The following is a 25,727-nucleotide window of genomic DNA, read 5'->3' as shown; positions in this document are numbered from 1 at the left end:
CTGGGGGGGTGGGGGGGGGTTGCTTTTCTGCATTATGAAATAATTCTCATGACAATTAAGCACATTTAAACACCCTTTACCAACTCTCAGTAGCATATTATTTAAATTGTGCATAAATTTAAAAGTGCATAATTTGCAAACATAAATCATATTAATATCTGAAGTACTGAATATAAAAAAAATTCATGTACACTTATTCATTAAGCAGATTTGTGTTTTAAATTAATGTAGCTGGAACAAAAAATTATCTAGAATATATACATATATCAATACACACACACACACACACATATATACATATATACACACATTATATATAGAGTCACACCCACACACACACACATATAAAATAAAAAATGCCCTAAGGTGTTAAAAAAAAAAACTTCAAACAAAAAAAAACATGAAAAGTTCAATTTAAAATATAAATATTATAAATTATTATTATTATATATTTGTGTGTGTGACTCTATATATATATATATATATATATTTTTTTTTTTTTTTTTTTTTTTTTTTGCAAAATGTGCAAAATTTTCTGTCTGAAAATATATAATTTATATAATATATATAATTTATATAAGTTCTATTTTAAAATTGGGGTGAAATATGATTCAGCTAAATATGCTAAATAAAATGATACACAAATAGATGATCAAGCGACTGCATAACCACACACACACACATACAAAAAACCATGCAAATGCTTAGTGTTATATTAACATTTATGATTTGAGTTAGTTCTGAAAACTGACTGTTACAAAAACAAACTCTGAAACATATAAACATATGACAGCTATAAACATCGTCCTTCTGACATCTAGCCAGTGCACATGATCTGTTTGGGCAGAAAAATGCCTACGAATCTCTGAAGGCACTGACCAACACTACAAATCCCTCCATCTGTGCGGTGTCCGTCAGTCTCTCTCTGGCTTGCCTTGACATGCCTCACCTCACTGCCTTGGTCAAGTTTCTTAATCACTCACTGCAAACGGAGGAGAGACTGAGAGAAACAGAATATACAACATTCACTTACTTGTTCATACACACACCCATCAGCACACGTGCAAACACCCACAATTCTGTACAGATGTGCAGACACACACACACACACACACACACACACACACACACAGCTTCAGGGAAGGGGTGACCCAGAGTAACCTCTTCGACCTCACTGGAGCCTTTCTGACCAGTTTTGACAATGTTTCAGTGTTCCTGTTAAGAATCATGGACCTGAAGAGCTTCCTTTGGGTCTCCATCTTGACCGAGTTGTCTCTAGTATCCAAAGTTCAGGCTGTTTTCAGTGTCAGAATTCTGTACAGATCCAAATCCAAGGTGTCAGGTATCTCAAACCTGCCTCAGAACAACTGGAACATCTCTACAGGGAGATGATGAAACAATCTTGCATTATATCAAGTGTTTGAAGTAGCAACAGCAGTCATCAGAAAGATAAATAATGTAATGTGAATGTTAAATGTGCAAGATTGACGACAAATGTTCTGTGTCGCTGAGTCCTATCATAATGTTACTGTTTTTTATTTTAAATCATATACAGAGGCAGAACTTTTAGATGAGACTACAATGGTCTTGAAAAGGTCACACATACACACTTACTAGAGGCCTTTGAGTCCTGCGCTCCTCCTCTGCTGGGCAAGGTTATAGATCTCCTGCAGTTGTTTCCTCTGGTCTTCGCTTAGAGGAGATGTGAGCGACTGATACCAGCCTGCATCTGAACTCTGAACACCTGCAACAGGAAGTGGTTCCAATTACTGGTGCTATACTTGTGGAAAATTGCTGAACATCAATTTTTCGCAATGTTCAAATAAATTAATAATAATAATTATAAAAAAATTATCCAATAAACAATATTAAAAAAAAAATAGCTAAAGAATAAAAAAGAAAAAAAGAGGATATTTTATCTTGCAACATGCTATATTCAAAATGTATTTGTTAAATAAATAATGACTTATAAAATTATTATACATGCAATTTTAATGACCAAGTTAATTAACAAACTATGTGGAATATTTTTATTAGGACCATTTCAAATGAACCAAAACTGGTTGGAAAAACTGATGAAATGATAAGCAGGAAAAAAAGTGTTTTATTATTATTTTATCTTAACACCAAAATAAAAAGTATTTATTCCATGGATAGATAAATAAATAAACAATAAAATAATATTTAAATAAATATTCAATAATCAATATTGATTTTGAGCAAAGACAAACTTGAACTGAACATTTTTGACATTTGGGGAGTTGACATTTCCTGCTGTTTGACAGGATATACACAAATCGTTATTATTAATTAAATATTTATTATGACTGCAATTTCCTTTGATGAAGTTAAGAAACTACATAAAAAAATTAGGAATTCAAAAAAAAATGTTTACAACATTACATGACTATTTCAAATTAACTAGTGTTAAAAATGGTGAAAAACCTAATAAATTTTAACCTCAAATGTTGTTAAAATAAGTCTATGGACATATGCATAAACCACTCATTTATTTAATATCCATCTATATTGAGCAGGATTTTGGACAAATGAGATTTCACTGTGGGTGGGGCTGTTCTACGCAAAAAGTGTGACATATCTTATATCTGTAATAAGTGTATTATGTAAATGCACATGTCTGGTATATTACGGAGTTAAAAAATAAAATTGTGCATACGGAGCAGGGAGGCGGTGAAGAACTGATATTCATCCTCTCCATTGTCATAGTCCAGTGGTGTACTGTACTCCTCTAATGGGGTCCCCTCCAGACCTTCATCATCCCAATATTCATCATCATCATCATCATCATCATCTTCATCATCATTCCCAGTGGGAGCGCCGGACGACTGCAGGGCCACCCCTTTCTGACCGACCTCATCCTCGTCGCTAGGAATCTCCTCTGGAAAACAGACATGAAGTATTTCAAAACTCAGTGTTGTAAATTTCCTGAGTAGGAACAGGAGGGGTTTGGTGATGGGGTCTGAATCTTGTTGAAGTAAAGGTCATTTCTAAAAATAAAGATTTCCAGTGTTTGAATCTCACACTACCGCTCTACCGCTGGTATGAAGCTAAAAAAAAAAATTTTTTTTGGAATGGATATATTTTTGGTTTACAACAGCTGTGTACAAATTTGCTAATTATTTGTAGTATACAGTACACCAAATTAGGATTATTAGTGCATCACAAATCAAAATAAACACTGAAAAAACAACAACCTTGGTAATCAGTTTCATATTGTATAAATATTCCTATGAAAACCTGAACAAAATATAAAATATACTTTGAAGAATCTTTGTAATGTTCGTCTACATTGACTTCCTTATTTTAGAAAAAAAAATCAACGGGGACCAAAAACTGTTTAGTTACTCATTCTCATATTTTGTGATGGCAGAATAAAGAAATTCATATAGGTTTGGATGGTGAGTAAATTATGACAGAATTTTTGGGTGAACTTTCCCTTTAAGGCTCGTTTTCAGAGAATATATCTTAAATTAAGGTCATGATTTCTTGATTTAAGCATACACTTCTCACTAAATTTGGTTAGATTTATGCTTAAACGCAATACTGCATAGTTGTCTCTCCAAAAGCCCCAAACATTAAAGGCATACTGGAAACATGCAATCTGGCATGCAGCTGATGGCTGTGTCTCATTATAATATCAATAAATCCATAATTCCAACAGTATGATGCTGTCAGAATTCAGGTCAGGGGTGTAGGTTCGTGAAGATCTATTCAATTGGTTTGATTGCTTGATGCCTAAAGGTTCAGAATCATGTTAAACTAACACGCACAAGACGTTGCTCTATCTCCCATGTCTCCAGGGCCCTGTTAGTGATACAATCAGTTCTCAGTTTCCGTAAACCCTGATGACTAAAGACCAACCTGAAGCTATATATGCCAGAAATAGTACTTCCTGTGCAGGGATCAAGTTTACCTGGGGTGAAGCAAGATAAGGACTTGATGAAACTGTGAGATTAATATAACCATACAGGACACCAAAAACAGCAACAAGCATAGATCTCAACAGGTCACTGCGTAAAGACCTAATTGGCAATTTTATACATAATTAAGCATTTTTGGTTTCCCTAAAAGTAATTTATTGCACTACTCAAGGTTTCATGCATAAAACATCTTTCTGAAAGACAATTTTCTACTCTTCTGTGACCCTTCTTTAATTATAGCAATTTCTATGGTACCTCTAAGGGTTCTTTATGTAAATTAGGTCATGTACATATAGAAGTCTTAAAGGTACAGACACTAAACACTTTACAAGTGAAATGTTTGAGAGTTTCTCTCCTGTAATGTCACACACTATCTCACCATTCTCTTCCTCCTCTGAGCCTTGAGCTCTGGAGAGCTGCTCCGGTTTGTTGAGCACTCGGGAGGCGTAGATGTGCTTTAAACCCAGAAAGAGGAGGAGGATGGAGGGAACGATCTGCCCCGCAACTTCCTCCAGGACCGCAGGGCGGCTGGGCAGCTCCATCAGAACACTGAGCCCAATGATGCACATCTTACGATCATGAAGTCTGTGGACGACAACAATAAAGCAACAGCAAGCAATCATATATTAATAAAAAAAATCAAAGAGAGAACGAAAAAGATGGCAGTGACACTCTTTAACAATAACTGGGAAACAATAAAAATGGCTGTAAATCAGAATTGAATTGTAACATGAATTTGAATGTTCCATCTATTGAGTGTTAAAATGCTTATTTATAAGTCATCAGACGGCAGTTATTATTTAAAACTATATATCCAGTATCATTTAAATATCTTTGAATATCATTCTATTTTTTCACATTCAAAATTCTAATTCAGTTTACTAAACTTTGGAATTTAACAGAAATTTAAAACCATTCCAAACATGAGTTTTAAGCAGAGTACATCTCTGTCAGGAGCAGCTGCCACATCAGCATAAATCCAGATAAATGTGTTTAATCTAAACCAATCTCCGTTAATAAAGTGCAAGTGCCATTCTGAACCAAATAAAAGGTATTTCATGTACAAACAGCCTTACCCTAAGAAGAACTCTGTGTCGTTCATCCATTGGTTGATGAACTGCGCTGTGATTGGCTCGGGACTGTGTGGGAAGCGGATGTTCTCCAGTGTGTGTATGAGTTGGGTGGGGTTGTAGTACAGAGCTGCGATCACTACCTGTAGACACATGGTGCGGAGCTCGCTGGACTTCACACCTCGTGTTAACCGCTCCAACACCGCCTCCACAAACAGAGGGATACACTAAAAAACATCCACAGGCACCAAAATTAATCAACTGTCACTTATAAAGCATCATGACCAGGGTTTTTATCGTTCATTTAATTATCATTACTTACAAAACTGTATTATATATAGTATATATATATATATATATATATATATATATATATATATATAGTAAACATGAATAATAAATAATAGTATTTTTGACACAAACATTTTTAATAATATATATTACATGAAAAAGCAAAACAAAAAAAATGTTAATGTTGCCTTGGCAATAAACTGAAATTAATTTAAATTGCAATAAAAATAAAAATAAACATACTAAAACTGAATTAAAACTAAAATAAAAAATTCAAACGACAAAATAAATAACAGAATTGCAATAATAGAAGAGAAAGACTAATAAAAACTAATAAAATAAAAATAAACTACTAAAAATGAAAGTAAAATTTTTAATATCACTGAAAAGCTCATTTAAAATATTAATAAAAAAATAAATTGGTACATCAAAAAAATACAAAAATAACAGTGGTCCTTACACACAAAATGAATATGACAAAACACACCTTAACTTACACATTTATACCAACCCACACACAACTCACCTGGTCAATGCCGCGTCCACGACACTGTAATATAATGACCTCTAGAAGTTTGGCAGCATGGCATTCTGTGTCTTCCCCAGCATCACTCGTAAGGACCTGGGGGGTGAGAGGTCAAAAGGTCAAATGCATATGGAAGAATGACAGAAAATGCATTTTAAATGGAAACATTTAAATAAAGGAAATGCATATTAAGACCTTTTTGCACATGGTGTAAATGACCTCCAGGTATTTGGGGTCTGACAGCAGCATATTTGTGTCCACGGTAACATAATTGTGCAAGAGGGGCATCATATCTACATCAACAGGGTAATACATCACATCATTAACCAAGTACTCAATATTGCCACAATCATTTTTAAAAGACTCTCATAAACACGCTCATCCATCAACTTAACGACTCTTTCAACCTAGTTCAAACATGACATGATTTATAGTTTAAGGTGAAGCAGAGAGATCGAGTCTGAGCTTGGCTCTCGGCTGCGTTTCTGTTATCTGAGCTACATGCGTGTCTGAGACCTGTGAAATAGTCAAAGCAGTCATGCTGGAAGACGTTGTACAGGACCCCCAACAGCTGCCACATCTGAGGGGAGATGGAATAACAGGTGAGTCCAAACGCCAGCGACAAGATCTCCTCATAAAACTCTGAAAAAGACAGAGAGAACGTAAATAATGGCTTCTAAAACAGAGACGGGATGTTTTGTGGACAATCAAAAATCACTGAACGATATTTACATTACATATTTAAAAAGTATTGATATTGAAATTTTCATTCCAAGCTCCACCATGTGGTCAATTGTTGCAGTTATTTTGTATTGTATGTGTTCAAACTGACAGATTAAATCTCTGGAGTTTCTACTGTCTTCACTCCCATTGGTAGTTGAGTGGTAGAGCATCTCATTGCTATATTTGCATAAACTCACACTTAGTTCACATTTTCGCCAACTCTGATTGAAAGCTTTGCTTTGTTACTGCAAATTGCTATCAGTGTGAAAGCATCTTTATGGGGATGTCTTTAAACGTAACAATTATTACTGCAAAAATCCATGATAAATAATCTTGAACTGGAACATTGTGTCACACACACACCTGCCATACCTATGATGGGTTTCTGGAGGACGAGACCAATCACCTGCAGGCATATTACCTCCAGCTGTTGACTGATCTAAGATTGAGACAAACAGAGAAAGAGAGAGAGAGGGGGAAATATATCAACCTTATTTCTGTTTTCAGAAACATATTCAAACTAATCTTGATGCAATTAAAAGAGACTGTTCACCCAAACATGATCATTCTGATCAGCCCAGTTCAGACCAGTTTTGTGACCTGGATAATCATATTAATTTAAAAGATTTGAGTGAAAAGAACAGTTTGTTTATGAATCTGACATTTCAGTCCACTCCCCCCCAAAAAAAGGGCAAAAAATGCATAATTTTTTTTATAATTATGAAACATGTGCAACAATTTTACATACAATTTTCTCCACCAAAAATTAATCCAATGCAGAACTCTTTTTTTTTTTTTTTAAATGTCATTTATTTCTGTAAAGGTAAAGCTGAATTTTCAGCATCATAACTCCAGCCTTCAGTGCCACATGATCCTTCAGAATTCATCATTTTAATAACAGCATTTATTTGAAACAGTAATATTATAAATGTTATTAATGTCTTTGCTGTCACTTCCTACTTAAGAATGTGTGCAAACCTCTTTTCGGTCCCCCATGACTGTGAGGATGGTGTCTATGGTGCTGAGGATACCCAAAGCCATCACAGTCTTATCTTCACTTTCCTCGTATTCTTCACTCTGGAGAATCTTGCTGAAGATCTCTGCCTGTGCACGACAACCTCTTTTAGCATGAAAACCCAGTCATTACTTAATGCTAAACTGAGAAGACAGTTTAAGAGTGCAGTACCAGGTTCTGCGTCATATCCACCGCAATGCCGGCCACTTCCTCGCTGTATTCACAGATCATCTTCTGAATGACGCTGGTGAGGTCATCGTTCTCCGTTTCTTTGATGATGTGCAGCAGCTCCTGCATGACAGGCTTGATGAAGGGCCGGATGTAAACCTTAGCTGCACTCAAACAACACACAAAAGGTGGAAAGAGGGAAGAATTATGTAAGTACTGGACAGGCAGACATTCATTAAAATAGGTTAATCCGCTTGTCTCTTAAACCAATTACAGAAAGTAAATCAATTTAATTTAGTAAAACTAATCTGATGCTTAAGTAATAATATTTTCATTATGTTTTAGTTTTAACAAAACCTACATATTTTTTTTTTTTATTGAAGCTCCTTTTATTTTTTTTATTTTTGTGTGGCATCAGACCTTGTTCCTGGTTCCTGACCAGCATCTGCAGTGCAATGGCTGCCTCCACTTTGACCGGCATCTCCTTGTCATCCACCAGGTTCTGTTTGACCAGCTCCACAGCGTTCCTCAGGACCAGCTCGTTGTGGAACTTCAGAGGACTGAACGAGTGCAGCACCCAGCATGCCTGGACACACACCGCAGAAAGACCAGAATTAAGACTCCATGGAAACCAGTGTTGCTTTGAAGGACCCTTGACAGATGCAGTTTTGATAGCCAAAAGCACTGGGCAAAACATACTCTGAAATAGGGCTGTGCGATTAATCGAAATAAAATCACGATTTGAGTGTGCGCGATTTCTAAATCGCTTTATAGCACAATTTTCCGCAGCCCCGACCTCCCGCAGTATGTTATCTGAACCAATCAGGATGCAGCGCACCAAGGTGGAGCGCGAGAACAGAGCAGACTGGGCATATGCCAAACTCCAGGTTCACACACTCTGTCTGTGATGCGTAGCCTTTTTTATCGAGGCCATGTTAACGGAACAGAACGTTCACACTGCACGCTGTAAAAGATGAGAACAGAAAAGGTTATAAATAGAAAGGTGCGAAAAGATTTAATATCTTGCGCATGAGCACAGAGTAGTGTTAATTTTGTCACCTATTTTTAATTTAGTCTTAGTCTTAGTCTTGTGCTAAATGTCCTTGTTAGTTTTAGTCATATTTAGTCATTCACATATCTTTTTTTGTTAGTCAAGTTTTAGTCGACTAAGGCCTGGTTTCATAGACAGGGCTTAGCCTAAACCAGGATTAGGCCATAGTTCAATTAAGACATTTAAGTAATTTTTATAAACATGCCTTAGAAAAAACATTACTGGTGTGCATCTTGAGACAAAATGAAGGCACTGATATATTTTAAGATCAATCAGTACAAGTTTCTTTCATTTGAAACAACTCAGACTTGCATTTTAGTCTAGGACTAGGCTTAAGCCTTGTCTGTGAAACCGGGGGTAAAAGTCTTGTCATTTTAGTCTAGTTTTAGTCAAAAGAAAACTCAAGGTATCTTAGTCAAGTTTTAGTTGACTAAACGTCTTTTAATTTTAGTCTAGTTTTAGTCAAAAAGAACAATATATTTTAGTCTAGTTTTAGTAAGAAAAAAATGTAGTCTTTTTTTTTTTAATAACACATTACTGAGATTATTACTTATAAACATTTTAGTAAAAAAAGTTTCACATATCTTAAACATTGGTAAAATGTCATAATTACCTGATAAAATACACTTAAATGTGTCTGGTTTTCAATTTCTGATTTAAGAGACACATTCACAAATGATTAACCTGTTCTGATGAGTATTTTATTTTAACCAACACAATTCAAAAGCTGGGGCCCAACAGACTCCGACTGACAACTTAAGTTACAAAGGTTTTTAAAACTGTTTTGGTTGCCTTGTGTCTCATGTTTCTGTTCAAATCAGAAATAAAATAAAATCCTCAGAAAAACTGAAAAGAATAGGCCTACTTTACTGTGGGCCTAAAATACAACCTATTTACAGTCTAGGTTGATCTTGGGAAATAACAAATAAGATTTAACAAAGCTTTTTAACTAGGCTCAACAATTAACAGTTCTGTTGTTACTACTGCTGCTGATACTAAAGCTTACTACAGCTGCTGAAACTTCCACTTTAGGAATGAATTAAACAATCAAGTTCAAAGGCAAGATTTGCAACAGAAAGCAAAATCCAAACCATTGAGGGTTATTCAAAGTAAAAAAAAAAAACTAACCAAACTTTAACCAGAGCAGTATTGCAGTTATCACTCTAAACTTTAAGTTTTAGAAAAGCACTTCTTTCTAATGTAATTCTTGCTCTGTTGCGGCGGCCACTTGAAAGGTCTCCAGTTAAGCTAAAGACCCGCTCTGCAAACGCTTCGGAAGCTGGCATTGCCAGATTCAAATGCGACCAAATATCCAGCCTCTTTTCGACCTAGCATGTCGTCGTCGCTCGCTCATCACTCGTGTTCGCTTTGGGTGTTGTGCGTTCAGCAGTTTTGTGTTGCAGCCACAGGCTGGCAGCAACAGGAGTATAAGACCTGTAACTTGAGCAACAGCGCGAAGCCGCAAACTCGTTCTGAATTTTTAAAGGCGTAACAGTTGATGAAAAAGCAGAGACGATTGTATTCGAAAATGAAGAGAGATTTTATCTTAGTTTTTATTTTATGCAAAACATTTTCGTCTCGTCTTTTTCGTCAACAATAATGCATGTTAATTTAGTCTTAGTCAGCGTTTTTGGACAGTGGTGCAGTCTTGTCATCGTCTCGTCTTAGTCATGAAAAAAAAGGTTGTTGACGAACATATTTCGTCTCGTCTCGTCTGACGAAATTAACACTAGCACAGAGAGAGTTGTGAGTGCACAGGACACAGGTTGAGTGAGAGGAGACACATTTTAAGGCGGGGTATTCCACTCGCCATACAGCATGTATCTGAGCCTTATACAGTCTATGACCTGAATTTATGGACACATTTCTCTGAGATATCATATTTATCATACTGACACCTAGTCTAATAGTTAGTTATCATGCCATCAAGATCTTATTTTTTTAAATTCAATTAAAATTCAATTCAAATTAATTTGTATAGCGCTTTTCACAATACACATCATTTCAAAGCAGCTTTACAGAAAACGCATGTGTCTACATTACAATTTAGAGGGATCTGTTATCAGAAGTGAATGTATCCAAGTAATGTTCATTTAACAATTGAACAGTTCAAGGTAATAGAATCCTACAATTTTAATTAAGAAAACTTTAAATGTAAAGAAAAACTCAATAACTGACTAGTCATATGTTATATGTTACCCTTGGGAGATATCATCAGGAAACATGGTGTTAGCTTTCACTGTTATGCTGATGATACTCAGCTATATATTTCTTGCGGCCCGGTGAAACACACCAATTTGAAAAACTAATGGAATGCATAGTCGATATAAAAAAATGGATGGCGAGTAATTTCTTACTGCTAAATTCTGAAAAAACAGAGGTGTTAATTATAGGACCTAAAAACTCTGCATGTAATAACCTAGAACACTATCTTAGACTTGATGGTTGCTCTGTCAATTCTTCGTCATCAGTTAGGAACCTAGGTGTGCTATTTGATCGCAATCTTTCCTTAGAAAGCCACGTTTCTAGCATTTGTAAAACTGCATTTTTCCATCTCAAAAATATATCTAAATTACGGCCTATGCTCTCAATGTCAAATGCAGTAAAGTTAATCCATGCATTTATGACCTCAAGGTTAGATTATTGTAATGCTTTATTGGGTGGTTGTTCTGCACGCTTAATAAACAAACTACAGCTAGTCCAAAATGCAGCAATAAGAGTTCTTACTAGAACCAGGAAGTATGACCATATTAGCCCGGTCCTGTCAACACTGCACTGGCTCCCTATCAAACATCGTATAGATTTTAAAATATTGCTTATTACTTATAAAGCCCTGAATGGTTTAGCACCTCAGTATTTGAATGAGCTCCTTTTAAATTATAATCCTCTACGTCTGCTACGTTCTCAAAACTCAGGCAATTTGATAATACCTAGAATATCAAAATCAACTGCGGGCGGCAGATCCTATTTAGCACCTAAACTCTGGAATAACCTACCTAACATTGTTCGGGAGGCAGACACACTCTGTCAGTTTAAATCTAGATTAAAGACCCATCTCTTTAACCTGGCCTACACATAACATACTAATATGCTTATAGGATTTTTAGGATTTTATAAGGATTTTTAGGCTGCATTAATTAGGTAAACCGGAACCGGAAACACTTCCCATAACACCCTGTACTTGCTACATCATTAGAAGAATGGCATCTACGCTAATATTTGTCTGTTTCTCTCTTATTCCGAGGTCACCGTAACCACCAGATCCAGTGTGTATCCAGATCAGAGGGTCACTGCAGTCACCCGGATCCAGTACGTATCCAGACCAGATGCTGGATCAGCACCTAGAAAGGACCTCTACTGCCCTGAAAGACAGCAGAGACCAGGACAACTAGAGCCCCAGATACAGATCCCCTGTAAAGACCTTGTCTCAGAGGAGCACCAGGACAAGACCACAGGAAACAGATGATTCTTCTGCACAATCTGACTTTGCTGCAGCCTGGAATTGAACTACTGGTTTCGTCCGGTCAGGAGAACGGGCCCCCAACTGAGCCTGGTTTCTCCCAAGGTTTTTTTCTCCATTCTGTCACTGATGGAGTTTCTGTCCTTGCCGCTGTCGCCTCTGGCTTGCTTAGTTGGGGTCATTTCATCTACAGCGATATCGTTGAATTGATTGCAAATAAATACACTATTTAACTATTTAACTGAACAGAGATGACATCAATGAATTCAATGATGAACTGCCTTTAACTATCATTTTGCATTATTGACACACTGTTTTCCTAATGAATGTTGTTCAGTTGCTTTGACGCAATGTATTTTGTTTAAAGCGCTATGTAAAAGACCATTAAATCTCCCTATCTCTGAAGTGGGCCGTCATCTTTACCTCCAGCCATAGAGGGCAGTGTTGTCATGGACTACCTAATATCAAAAAAGGGAAGTTCAGCGGGCGTGCGCGCTGTGTGTATGTTGGCGCACTTTTCATTTGACGCACCATTAAATGCTACCAGTGAGTGAAGGGAGACGAATTTACGGTTGCAGACTGAATAATAGTTTTACAAACGAGTTGATTTCTACCTTTTACCTCCTGGCTGATGAAGGGCACAAGCTCTTACGGTGTTTTGGAAGGTGTTTTTGGAAAATAAATTCTTGTTTAACATCAGTTCTTGAGAGTGAATCGCATCTGTTCAGCCGGGAATGCTACAGTAAGAGCTTCACCCAGAAGATCAACAGCTTCTCCTTATCTGTCCCCCTGTAAAGAAAATGGACGCTTCTGAAAATAACGACCCAAACCAGCAGATGGATGCGCCTCATAACGGAATGGAAGAGGAGGAGCTTCACCGTTCTGGTCGACAACGCAACCCCACGGAGAAGATGCGTGCATATAAAAAGGAGGAGTCCCTGAAAAAGGAGAAAAGATTGATTCAGCTATACGAACAATGGAAGGACTGTGCTCGCAACACAAGGGAAAAGCTTAAAACAGACGTTAATGAGAGCCAACTGATAGCACTTATTAATGCACTTGAGAAGGGAAGAGATGATGTCATGCACGTCTACCTAGAAATTAGAGATTACATCGCTCCTTCCAGTGACACAAGACGCAGAATCGATACTTGTGAAGCTGTGACGAAAGATATTTCAAAGATCATCTTTGACAGAATAGCATGCCTTGAGGACTTTGATCAAGAAAATGTGAAACACAGCCTTCGTGAGTTACTCCGTCACGATTATGCTTGCTCTGTCTATGGATCCACAGTCTCACGCATCACATCATCAAGGTCTACAGCTATGTCAATTGCAGCCAAGCGGGCAGACGCAGCAGCTGAAGTAGCAGCCAAAGAAGCAGAGTACTCAATTATACCAGAAATTGAAGCTCGAAAGCGTGAATTAGAAAAACTAAAGGCAGAGAAGGATCTAAAAGCAGCTAGAGCGAGACTGCAGGCCTATGATCAAGAAATGGCACAGGAAGCCAGCATTCATAATTCAGACACGAATACAAGGGAAAAGCAGGATGTAAGCATAACAGCGCAGCAGCATATGGTTCCATTTCCCATCCAATGTCCTACTGACATCACCGCAACATCCTCACCTCCAAAATCTGATATATCGTATCTCGCTCAGGCTGTCCAAGATAGCATAGCCCTGAACAGACTGCCAACAACAGAACCACCTGTGTTCAGTGGTGATCCTATCCAGTTCATTGAGTGGAAGGCTGCATTTGTGTCACACATTGGTGGAAAGGCCATTTCTTCTGCTGACAAGCTGCACTATTTAAAAAGGTATGTTGCTGGGCCAGCTCGGAAGTCTCTTGATGGCATCTTCTATAGGAATGATGATGAGGCCTATAATGATGCATGGAACAAACTGAACCAACGGTATGGACAGCCATTTGTCATACAGAAGGCATTTAGAGAAAAACTAGCCAAATGGCCTAAGATTCAGCCCAAAGATTCTGAAGGTTTTAGAGAATTCTCAGATTTCTTAAATGCATGTCATCAAGCTATTCCTCATGTCAAGGGGCTTGAGTTACTAAATGACTGTGATGAAAATCAGAAATTAGTACTCAAATTACCAGATTGGGCAGCGGCACGGTGGAACCGTCAGGTCACGCAGACGCTGATTGAGACTCATGACTTTCCAAAGCTTATAGATTTTGTGAACTTCATGTCCATGGAAGCAGAGATTGCTTGTAATCCAGTCACTTCCTTCAGCGCTCTCCGTGCCTCTGACCCCACTTCAGAAAGGTGGAACCTCAAGGACAGCAAACAGAACAGAGCTAACGTCTTTCACATCCAAACAGCTACGGAAAACAAACAAAATGATGACAACAAACAAAGGCCACCTAAAGGAAGCTTCAAAATGTGTCTCTTCTGCAAAGACATCAAGCATATGATTCACAATTGTACTAAATTTGTGGCAAAGTCAGTAGAAGAGAAATAAAAATATGTGAAGGAGAACAATCTCTGCTATGGTTGCATGAAACCAGGCCACAGTGCAAAAGACTGCCGTCACCGTCTATCCTGTGACACCTGCAATGGTAGACATCCAACGTGTCTACATGATGAAAACTACAGAAGGAAAGCAAACTCTGCACTAGCCTCAAACCCAGATGACACGGAGACAACTACTACTACGTCTCACAAAGTAGATAATGGTGAGTCATTCACCAATACTTCAATGATTGTGCCAGTGTGGGTATCAACTGAGAGAAATCCAGCCTCTGAAAAACTTGTTTATGCACTGCTTGACACCCAGAGTGATACTGTGTTTGTCGATCGAGAGCTAAGCAACCAGCTACAAGCTGACTCCTGTCCTGTGAGATTGAAGTTGACAACAATGACTGCAAAGGATGTTGTCATGCCGAGTGAAAGAGTGTCAGGTCTCAAAGTAAGAGGCTATAGCTCCTCCGTTGTCCTCAACCTGCCAAATGCTTATACTAAGGACTCCATTCCATTGAACCGCACTCACATCCCTACTTGTGACACAGCACGACACTGGAAACATCTCTCTACAATAGTGGACAAAATTCCACCTCTGCAGGATTGTGAGGTTGGTCTCCTGATAGGCTACAGCTGCCCAAAGGCTTTGGCACCAAAACAGGTGATATTAGGTGGCGATGATGAACCCTATGCAGTTCATACAGACCTAGGATGGAGCATTGTTGGTCGCTTGTCTTCACACCATGAATCACAAAGCTTCAACACCATCTGTCATAGAGTCAGCATTAAAGAGCTTCCCCATGTGACTCCAGCGGATGTTATTAAGGTATTTTATGTAGATGACGGTGTCACCAGTGTAGCCAGCACAGAAGAAGCCGTCCAAGTAGCAAGAGAAGCTCGACAACTGTGTGCCTTAGGTGGTCTTAGACTACACAAGTTTATTTCAAATGACACAGTTGTCCTGGATAGCATTCCAATTTCTGAACGAGCCATTGATGTAAAGGCACTTGACCTCAACTTTGATGACACACCTGTAGAAAGAGCTTTAGGGATCCACTGGCACATTGATTCTGACAGATTCAGATTGCTCAGTGGAAAATTAGTACTACAGGAAATGTGCAGAAAAGGAACAGGCTGGGATGAACCCCTTATTAAAGAATTGCAGCCAAGGTGGGAACTATGGAAAGCTGATCTTGAGAACTTGGAAAAGATCAACATTTCCCGCTGCTATGTGCCTGCAAACTTTGGAAAAGTCATCAAAAGAGAACTTCATCACTTCTCTGATGCCAGCAACAGCGGATATGGCCAGTGTTCCTATTTGAGACTTACCAACGAAGAAGGAAACATTCATTGTGCACTTGTTGCAGGTAAATCTAGAGTTGCTCCCATTAAGGTTCAGACTATTCCCAGACTTGAACTCACAGCTGCTGTCATCTCAGTTGCCATGAGCAATATGCTTAATCAGGAGCTGGAATATCTAGACATAGAAGAGCACTTCTGGACCGACCACCGAAGTGGTTTTGGGATACATTAACAACGAAGCGCGCCGCTTTCACACGTTCGTAGCGAACAGAGTGCAGAAGATAAACCTCAGCACTACTTCTCAACAGTGGAGATATGTTCCCACCAATGAAAACCCTGCGGACCATGCGTCCAGAGGTTTAAATGCTGGTGAGATTCTTACTTCCAATTGGTTGACAGGGCCAAAATTCTTATGGAACAAGTATATACCTCCTGTTGCGGATATTGACACTGCACTAACAATTGGAGATCCTGAAGTAAGACGGGCTCAGACAATGAGTGCAGAAACAGCAGGACTCAAGCATCAGTGCCTCTCAGACCGCTTGGCAAAGCTATCTTCATTTTCTGGAGCTGTGCAAGCTCTAGCTCGCCTCGTCCGCCGAGCCAAAGGAGATAAGTCCAGAAATCACAGTACAGTAGCTGAACGACAAGATGCTGAACGCATCATCATTAAGGACTTGCAGAGAAACACCTATTCAGAGGAGATCAAGTTCTTGAGAAAGGGGGCCCAGCTGTCACCTCGTAGCAAGCTGTATCATCTTGACGCCTTTCTTGATCTAGGAGTAATCAAGGTGGGAGGAAGACTTTGCGATGCGCTCCTACCCAGTTCAGTCAAACACCCAGTTGTCATTCCTAAAGATCACCACATAACAAAGATGATAATCTCTCAATGTCATGAGAATGTCAAGCACCAAGGAAAGGGCCTCACAATAAATGAGATCAGATCACAAGGCTTCTGGATTCCAGGAATGAGCAGAGCAGTAGCATCCCATGTGCATCACTGTGTGACATGTCGTAAGCCCAGGAGACCAGCAGAAGAACAAAGAATGGCAGATCTCCCCTCAGAACGTATAAATCCATCCCCGCCATTTACATACTGCGGTATGGACTGCTTTGGTCCCTTTGCCACTAAACAGGGTCGGAAGGTACATAAAAGGTACGGCCTCATCTTCACATGCTTCAGCTCCAGAGCTATTCATATAGAAATGCTAAATGACATGTCTACAGATGCCTTCATCAATGGCCTGCGCTGTTTTGTTGCATTACGGGGAGCAGTGCGCCAAATCAAATGCGACCAAGGCACCAATTTTGTAGGAGCAAAGAATGAACTGAAAAATGCTCTAAAGGAAATTGACACTAATCGTCTGACAGTGTTCTTAGCGGAGAAGCAGTGTGACTTTGTCCTAAATGCACCCCATTCAAGTCATGCAGGTGGGGTATGGGAGAGACAAATCAGAACAGTAAGAAACGTTCTTCGCTCAACTCTCTCACAGTCCTCTGACAGACTGGACGATGCATCACTGGGGACATTCTTCTATGAAGCTATGGCGATCGTTAACAGTAGACCACTCTCAGTTGACAACTTAAGCGACCCCAAGAGCCTTGCACCTCTCACTCCAAATAACCTGCTCACTATGAAATCCATTCCAGCACTACCACCTCCAGGCAGGTTCGTCAGAGAAGACATTTATGCAAGGAAAAGGTGGCATCATGTTCAGTAGCTTGCAGAGCAGTTTTGGAGTCGTTGGCGTAAGGAGTATCTATCCAACATCGCCACCAGGCAGCGCTGGCACACAGCAAAAAGAAACCTGCAAGTGGGACATATTGTCATGGAAAAGGCTGAAGATCTGCCCAGAAATGAGTGGCGGCTGGCCAGAGTTAAAGAAACTACTACAGATAAAGACGGGCTTGTGAGACGAGTCAAGGTATGCCTTGGTGACCGGAATCTGGGGAAGGATGGTCGTCGACTCCACAAGCTGTCTGTCATTGAAAGCCCAGTTCAGAAGCTGATCCTGTTGCTAGAGACCATCTAGCTGCTTCTGAGAACCACCACGTGTATCCTTTTTATTATATTACTTGAATGCTGATATACATTTACCATAGTATGGACACTTTGTCCGTTTCTGAGTTAAAGGTAAAAAAAAAAATATATATTATTTTGAAAATTATTCATAATTTATAGTCCTTGACGTTATACAAATCACTCATGATTTGGTGGGAGTGTAAAAGACCATTAAATCTCCCTATCTCTGAAGTGGGCCGTCATCTTTACCTCCAGCCATAGAGGGCAGTGTTGTCATGGACTACCTAACATCAAAAAAGGGAAGTTCAGCGGGCGTGCGCGCTGTGTGTATGTTGGCGCACTTTTCATGTGACGCACCATTAAATGCTACCAGTGAGTGAAGGGAGACGAATTTACGGTTGCAGACTGAATAATAGTTTTACAAACGAGTTGATTTCTACCTTTTAGCTCCTGGCTGATGAAGGGCACAAGCTCTTACGGTGTTTTGGAAGGTGTTTTTGGAAAATAAATTCTTCTTTAACATCAGTTCTTGAGAGTGAGAGTGAATCGCATCTGTCCAGCCGGGAATGCTACACGCTATATAAATAAAGGTGACTTGACTTGACCAACCGACAAATCATTTTTCATCAACATTTTTGTTAAATGAAATAAAATACATACAATAATATATATATATATATATATATATATATTAATATATATATATATATATATATATTAAATAAAATAAATTAAAATTAGAAATGTTAACTGAAATAAGTTTAAGTACTAACATTACCAAATTAGCTAAAACTGAAATAAAAGCTAAAACCATTTAGATTACAAAAAAATATATATAAAAATGTTAAAAGCACATAATAAATTTACTAAAACAAAAAACTAAGATAAAACACTCACTCACCCGGGCCCTTAAGTAGCCAAGATTAGAGTTGAGCAGAGGAAACACGTAGTTTTGTAACATGAGCTCCATCTGGTCCCTGTACACCCGCTTCTGCAGGAAGACAAGGAAAAGCAGAAACACTAATGCAGAAAGCCTATAGTTAAATTGGGAACACAGAGAAGATCTTGCTTATTAAATGTAACCTTTTGCAAGGGTTGAGCCAAGGCACCGATCACATGCAGTGCCCCATCCTTCCTTCGGGGGTCAGTGTTGGGGTCCATGAGGATCTGATGGCAAAACTCCATCATATGAGGCAAGACCTGACAAAGACACGGAAAGGATGAGAGCACGAACCCACAGTCAATGGCAGAACCCATTTACCTCTAAAAATGTGAAATTAAATCATATGTGAATGTGGGACCTCTGTTCATTTTTGCAGAAAACAGCACCTGCAATGAAATACTTGAGGTTACTTCACACTGAATCCTTCCCTTGAAAACTGCTTCCTTTCGGTATCTCTAGCAAGTAACTCTGATCAGATCTAAAGGCGTTTTGTGGGAAGTCTGGAGGGCATCTTTGGAATGTAAATGTAAACAAGAGCTCTGGAGTTAAAGAGCGGTCTAAGGGTGGACTCACCTCCTTCCTCTTCCTGGCTGCTGTACATAACAGAGTCTGAGCGGCCGTGGCGGGGGACACATGATCGTCATACATATCTACAGCAGAACACACACACGAGGAACCACACAGATCAGCCAATCATGTCATTACGCAATCAAAAACCACAGGTCCTATTCCGGAATTCAATGACAGGAAATTAAACTGCTTGCAAGCAGGAATAAATTCAGCTATAAAAAAAAAAAAAAAAAAATAATAATAATAATAATTTTTTTTTATTACAAATTAGTTATTACAAAAAACAAATAAATTTTTGAATTTTAATAAAAAAAAGTAGAATATTGTAAATAACAATATATCCATTTAAAAATATTTTAAGACATTTTTCAATTAAAGGTACAGGTTGTAAGACCTGCCACTAGAGGGCGCACTATCAAAACAATAACAATTGCGTGGTTTGATGACGCTAAGAAGGAGCGTGGAATGATGGGATTTGTTATCTTCTACCCAACCGCTGACGGCAATCAATCAGACGGAAAGATAAATCATGGATTTAATGCAAGTTCAATGATTTGCGCGAGTAGATTACATACAAAGTCAATGCAAAGACGCGATCAGACTATGGAGTCCTCGCGCGGGTCAAGAGACGTGATGCCCCGCGTTTGGCGTGTATGCCCCATAATACTAATCTTGTTGATTGTTATAATTGCATACGTTTTCTGTAAAGATACAAATCAAAACAACTCATCTGTCGAGTAAAATACAAGCGAAATCAGCATGTCTTTCTAGTTGAAGTTTGTCGCGAAGCTACTTCCGCATTTGTCCACGACACTGTTGTCATGTGGTTTCTACGTCAGTAAAGGCGGTAACAAAGGGTTACTAACGTCATTGACAGGCGACTGCATTGCCCCGTGTCACTGTTTAGAATGGGAATTTTCTCATGATTTACAAGTAGTTGAAAACATTAGAGATATTGTTAGTAATCAGCTGGACAAAATATATAACACTAGCCTAGTGGATTTTGGATATTTTACTGCAAATATCTTACAAATTGTACCTTTAACTACTTTTTTATTTTGTACATTACTTTAATACATTAAAAACTTATGTAAGGGCATTTCTGAAGGATGAATTCTGATGAATGAGTTTTGAATCATTTCACTGATTCATTCAAATGAATCTATCTTACTGAATCAAACACTATTTTAGCTACCTAAGCATTAAAACATTTTTGTGTTTATGCTCAAATACTCACGCCTTGACGAGACATAGAGAATGCTGTCTCTGATAACTTAATGGCCAAAAAAGAGTGAAAATCTATTATTAAAATTATTATATTAAAATGCTAAATAAATTAATTAATTTAATAAATAAATAAATAAATAGATAATTCATTTAAAAAATAAATAAATTACAATTTATTTGTAGTTTTATAAGTCATTAATATCTGAAATCTTTTGAGCAAACTTCTGAACTGACCGTTTCCCCGTTTCAGCTGAATTTCTAAGCGGAAATGTAATAATGCTATTGAGGTTTTTAATCAGAAACACTATTAAAACATCTCTCTCATATTCATAAAATTGACAATATGTGAAATTAGTAAAATGACACGGTCAGAGAACTTAACGGCCAAAAAAACCACAATAAGGAAGCTTTACAAAGTGACAAGGAGAAAAAAAATATTAACCAAGCACACTGACTGAATTTCATGCGGATGTACTCATACGGATCTTCCTGCCATAGTCTTTCATCTTCATCTTTATAGCACATCAGAGGAAACACCACCTCCTGAGTTATAGTCTGCAGAGACAGAGATATTAAGCTGTATGAAAGTCATAATTTTCATGAAGTCATGTGATGCTGTGTCTCAGCTGCTTCCCACCTGCATGTGTGGTTTCATCTGTTTCCATGTGAGTGAGTGCGAGACGCCCTGAGTCATGTAGCTCAGAGCCTGCTGCAGGACACGAGGACTCACAAACTGTCTCTGTCTGTGCTGCTCGATCACTTTTAACAAGACCTGCAGGGAACAACAGGATCAGCAATCATGGTACATCACTGTAGCATGGTACCACAATAATATGATCATTTATTTATTTTTTTTACACTCCAAATGCTACTCATACCTGCTGGATTCCTACGGAATAAGTCTTCAAGAAAAAGTCAGCAAACTCAACATATTCTTTTGTTACATTTCCTGGACTGCCATATCTGTGAACAGAAAAATCAGCACAAATCAATTAATATTATAATATAATATAATAATTCCAAGTTATTGTAATCAAAATATACAAAATATAATATAGTAATTCCAAGATATTATGATCAAAATATACTAATGATAACATAATATATAAAAAAAATAATTATTTATTTATTTTTATTTCAAGTTATTGTGATCAAAATATAATACACCAAAACAACATTTGAAGTTATTGTGATAAAAACATTATGTAATCATATAAAAATATACAATTAATGTGCAAAATATAATATAATACTTTCAAGTTATTGTGATCAAAATATACCTCTAATATACAAAATATAATACACAAAAATATTCCAATGATGTAATTAATCATACAAAAATATACAATTAATGTACATAATATAATATAATATAATATTCCAAGTTATTGTGGTTTAAAAATGACTGTAAATAATCATAGAAAATATACAAATAATATATAAGAAATATAATCAAGTTATATTGAGATAAAAAAAAAATTGCTGGGTACTCCTCGGTTTTTAAGTCTGCCATTGTGAAAAGTGAATTTCCTATCAGGGGATCAATGAAGTTCTTTCTATTTTAAGTGACTAGAATTGATGCTTGTGGTCTGGCTTGATTAATCACCTCTCAAACATTCTCGTGATGATGTGCAGAGCCCATTTCTTGCATTTCCACCAGATCAGTTCTGGTCGATCATCCTCATCAGCTTCTAGAGTTTCCTGAAAATCATCCGGCAAAGAGTCATGAAATCATACTTACCAATTAGATCTTAAGTGTGAGGGAAAATGCTTCACGAACGTACTGCTGGGACGTCCCGATCCACAACTGTCCGCAGGATCTCCATCCAGTGGGTCATGACGGCGTTATTGATCAACTGTAGTGGAAGGGAATACTGCGGATACAAACAGTGACTCAGTACTGACCTGTTGGGAATAACCTGATAACCAAATGACACAAATGCTCACACACACCTGTACAAGTGCATGGAAAATCTTTAGGATTTGCTTCTGGATCAGAACTGAGATGAAGGTGGCATCAGACAGGAGTTGAGTGATGAGTTGCTGGATCCGTGGCAAGAAGATCTGCATTGCAGCCAACAGGGGGTCCCTCTCCTCAGCCTTCTTAAACCTGACCACCACAGAACCAACATGATCAACTTCCATACATATTTCAATTAACTCTCTCATAGACCTTTAAAAGAATAGTTCACTTGGAAATTAACATTTTTGGACAATTTCAGGCCAACCAAATGTGTTTGTTTCTTCATCCGAACAGATTTAGAGCATCATTTGCTCACCAGTGGATAATCTGCAGTGAATGGGTGCCATCAGAATAAGAGTCCAAAAAGCTGATAAAAACATCACAATAATCCACAAGTAATCTACATGACTCTAGTCCATCAAAGTCATGTGAAGTTAAAAACCTACGTATTTGTAATGAACAAATCCATCATTAAATCAAACTGTTGCTTCATGCTAAAATATGAGCCCTAGATCCATAATATTGCTTGGTGCAGTGAAAAAAGTGGTCTCATCTGAATCAGGGGAGAAATATGCACAGATCAAGCATCAAGAAAACGGTTCAAAACAAATATGTTGGTGGATTTTGAAGTTTAAGGACAACTGAGAATGGAGGAAGCATTAATATGGACTCATATTTTGACTATTCATTTTTTTTGTGAACTATTCCTTTAACCCAAATCTGATTGGAGGATGACAATTATTACACGACTAAACTGTGAAATATCCCAGGTAGGGAACTTTAAGAGAAACAAAAACCTTGTGGTTGACTCACTCATAGTTTTTGACGAGTTGGTAAAGAGCGAGCAGACTCCCGTACCAGCCCCCACTGTTCTGTGACTGCAGGTACAGATTAATTTTGTCCACTACGCCCGTCCACCGTCCAGGAAAGTCGTGTTTTATTATGGCACGCAAACATACTGTCAACTGAGCCCTGCCAACCAACAAAACAAGTCATTTTTTAAACAATAACACCTGCAAAAATGCAATACTTGCACAACTGACTCACCTCACGGACTCTGGACAGCGAATGATGGCCTCCACCATGTTTTCTCGGATCTGTCCGCGATCGTTTTCATGAATGTTGAAGGGAAACACCACCTCCCCCAGAGTGGGCTCTCGGTCCTGCCAGTACTGACTCACCATGTTCTTCAGGTAGATGGCAGCTAGAGGAAGAATATAATGACTAACAGTGAAGAGAAAGATCTCAATCCAGAATGATACACTAGGGTCATTCAGATTCAGAACCAGTCGTTTCTAAAGGTATAAAAAGCATCAAAAAACTGTTTGAAAAGCGAGAAGCTCTCACCTGCCTGTCGCACAGGAAACTCCACCTGGTCGGATACAATGATCTGCAGCAGAGTTGGGGCGAAGTTGATGATCTTGTAAGACTGAAAAAAAAAAAAAAAAAAAAAAAATATTATATATATATATATATATATATATATATATATATATATATATATATATATATATATATATAATTCAAGAGGCTGATGACTTGATTTTTTGTAAACATTAGCAATCTGTGATCCTAAATGGTTTATCTGAACTCAAGTGTCACTGTTCTCAGTGGTCATCAACTGGATTTTCTTCAGGAGTGAGATCAAGTGGCGACCCAATGTAGCTCTACAATTGTTACATTATCACACAAAATTGTTTGTTTCATGCTACTACCTGTATCCAATCATTCAGAATGACTGAAATAGCATATAATGAGAAAACATCATTAAATTCCCTTCATAACAACTGATTGGATGTAAAATGAAATGCAATTAATTGAAATAATGAATCTAATTCATTAAAAAGAAATTTGATGCTTTTGTATGCAGGCACATCAGCTCTCCCAAACACATATGAGTTTACCTAGAAGAGAAACTGGCTTTGTATCGAGTGCTTTGTGCAGATTGCACCGAATTGCATCAGTGGTCTGCAACGGTTATTTACATGAAGCAGAATCAGGACACAATGAAAAATGTTAAATCGCAGTATAACACCTGTTCTTATGTTGCTGCGGTTCATAATGAATATATAATCCTACATTGCTCTGTTCATAATGTACATATTATCCCTACATAACATTCCTATTTATATTCTGTATATACTCTGCTCAATACTGTATATAGCAACGCCACTGTACAGTACATTCTGTAAATCTTCACTTACTCTGTACTTATATGTATATAAAACACTATATTCCTGCACTTCTGGTTAGATTTCATTAGCTCTGTACTTGTCTTGTACTCTGCATAATGACAATAAAATTGAATCTAATCTAATTTAATCTAATCTAAATAAACTCTGTAGTAGTGCACATTCCACATCATTCATTGGGGTATTATGGTATTTTCTCTCTCTCTCTCTCTCTCTCTCTGGCATCAAGACTAAACCAGATCAGATCTTAAAATAAAGAACAGGACGCAAATATGATCTTAAATAGTTATTTGTTGCACACTGATGCTGCTTTGATACATATTAACTAGTTTACCTTATACATACAAAATCAACCATCTAAATAGTAAACAAAGATACCATTTTAACCGTTTAAACATTATCCTGCCTCATGCATTAAAAACAGGCCCTGATTTAGCATATTTATTCACTGAAACCATCTCTGCTCTTCTGGTGCTAGTGTTTCCTTGAGAAACATCAAACTTCTCTAACGTTAGATGGTTCACTGACCTGGTTGAGTTCATTCTCAGCCGCTAGCCGTAGATTCGGGTCTATGGTGCCCTTCAGAGCCTGTATGATTCGATTGGGATCCATTAGGCCCGATGAGATGGATTAATTTTAATAAATTTTGGACTATCGGACAGATGAGCGGACAATCAGACGTCTCGGATCTTGCAAGCAGCCCTACCCCAGTCTGCCAACAAGTGACTGTCAGCGTCGCAAAAAACAGAGCCCAAGCGAAACGTTTACGGCAGAGGCTGGCATGAC

At 38.0% G+C, this 25,727-nt stretch overlaps 1 protein-coding gene across 2 annotated transcripts; it reads right to left on the bottom strand.

Annotated features, from left to right (window-relative positions):
• Positions 1-704: 704 nt before the first annotated feature.
• On the bottom strand, positions 705-25,677 carry ipo8 (importin 8). 2 transcript variants are annotated; one of them, XM_059504948.1, is made up of 25 exons: positions 25,470-25,677; positions 24,097-24,178; positions 23,797-23,953; positions 23,563-23,721; positions 22,740-22,896; positions 22,571-22,660; positions 22,393-22,487; positions 21,665-21,749; positions 21,424-21,558; positions 21,242-21,341; positions 19,563-19,639; positions 19,130-19,246; positions 18,948-19,037; positions 8,155-8,320; positions 7,738-7,898; positions 7,530-7,655; positions 6,915-6,990; positions 6,345-6,470; positions 6,024-6,121; positions 5,829-5,924; positions 5,018-5,238; positions 4,321-4,526; positions 2,678-2,899; positions 1,615-1,744; positions 705-1,378 (listed from the first exon to the last, which is right to left on the bottom strand). In XM_059504948.1, coding segments are annotated over exons 1-25 (3,057 nt in total). In that variant the 5' UTR covers positions 25,554-25,677; the 3' UTR covers positions 705-1,377. The 2 variants fall into 2 exon arrangements, with proteins under 2 accessions (XP_059360931.1, XP_059360932.1); XM_059504949.1 differs by having other exon boundaries at positions 6,924-6,990.
• Positions 25,678-25,727: the final 50 nt, after the last annotated feature.

Source organism: Carassius carassius, chromosome 22 (genome assembly GCF_963082965.1).
Source record: "Carassius carassius chromosome 22, fCarCar2.1, whole genome shotgun sequence".
Taxonomy (NCBI): Eukaryota; Metazoa; Chordata; class Actinopteri; order Cypriniformes; family Cyprinidae; genus Carassius; species Carassius carassius.
The sequence above is the reverse complement of the archived record's forward strand: the minus strand, read 5'-3'. Positions and strand labels throughout refer to the sequence as shown.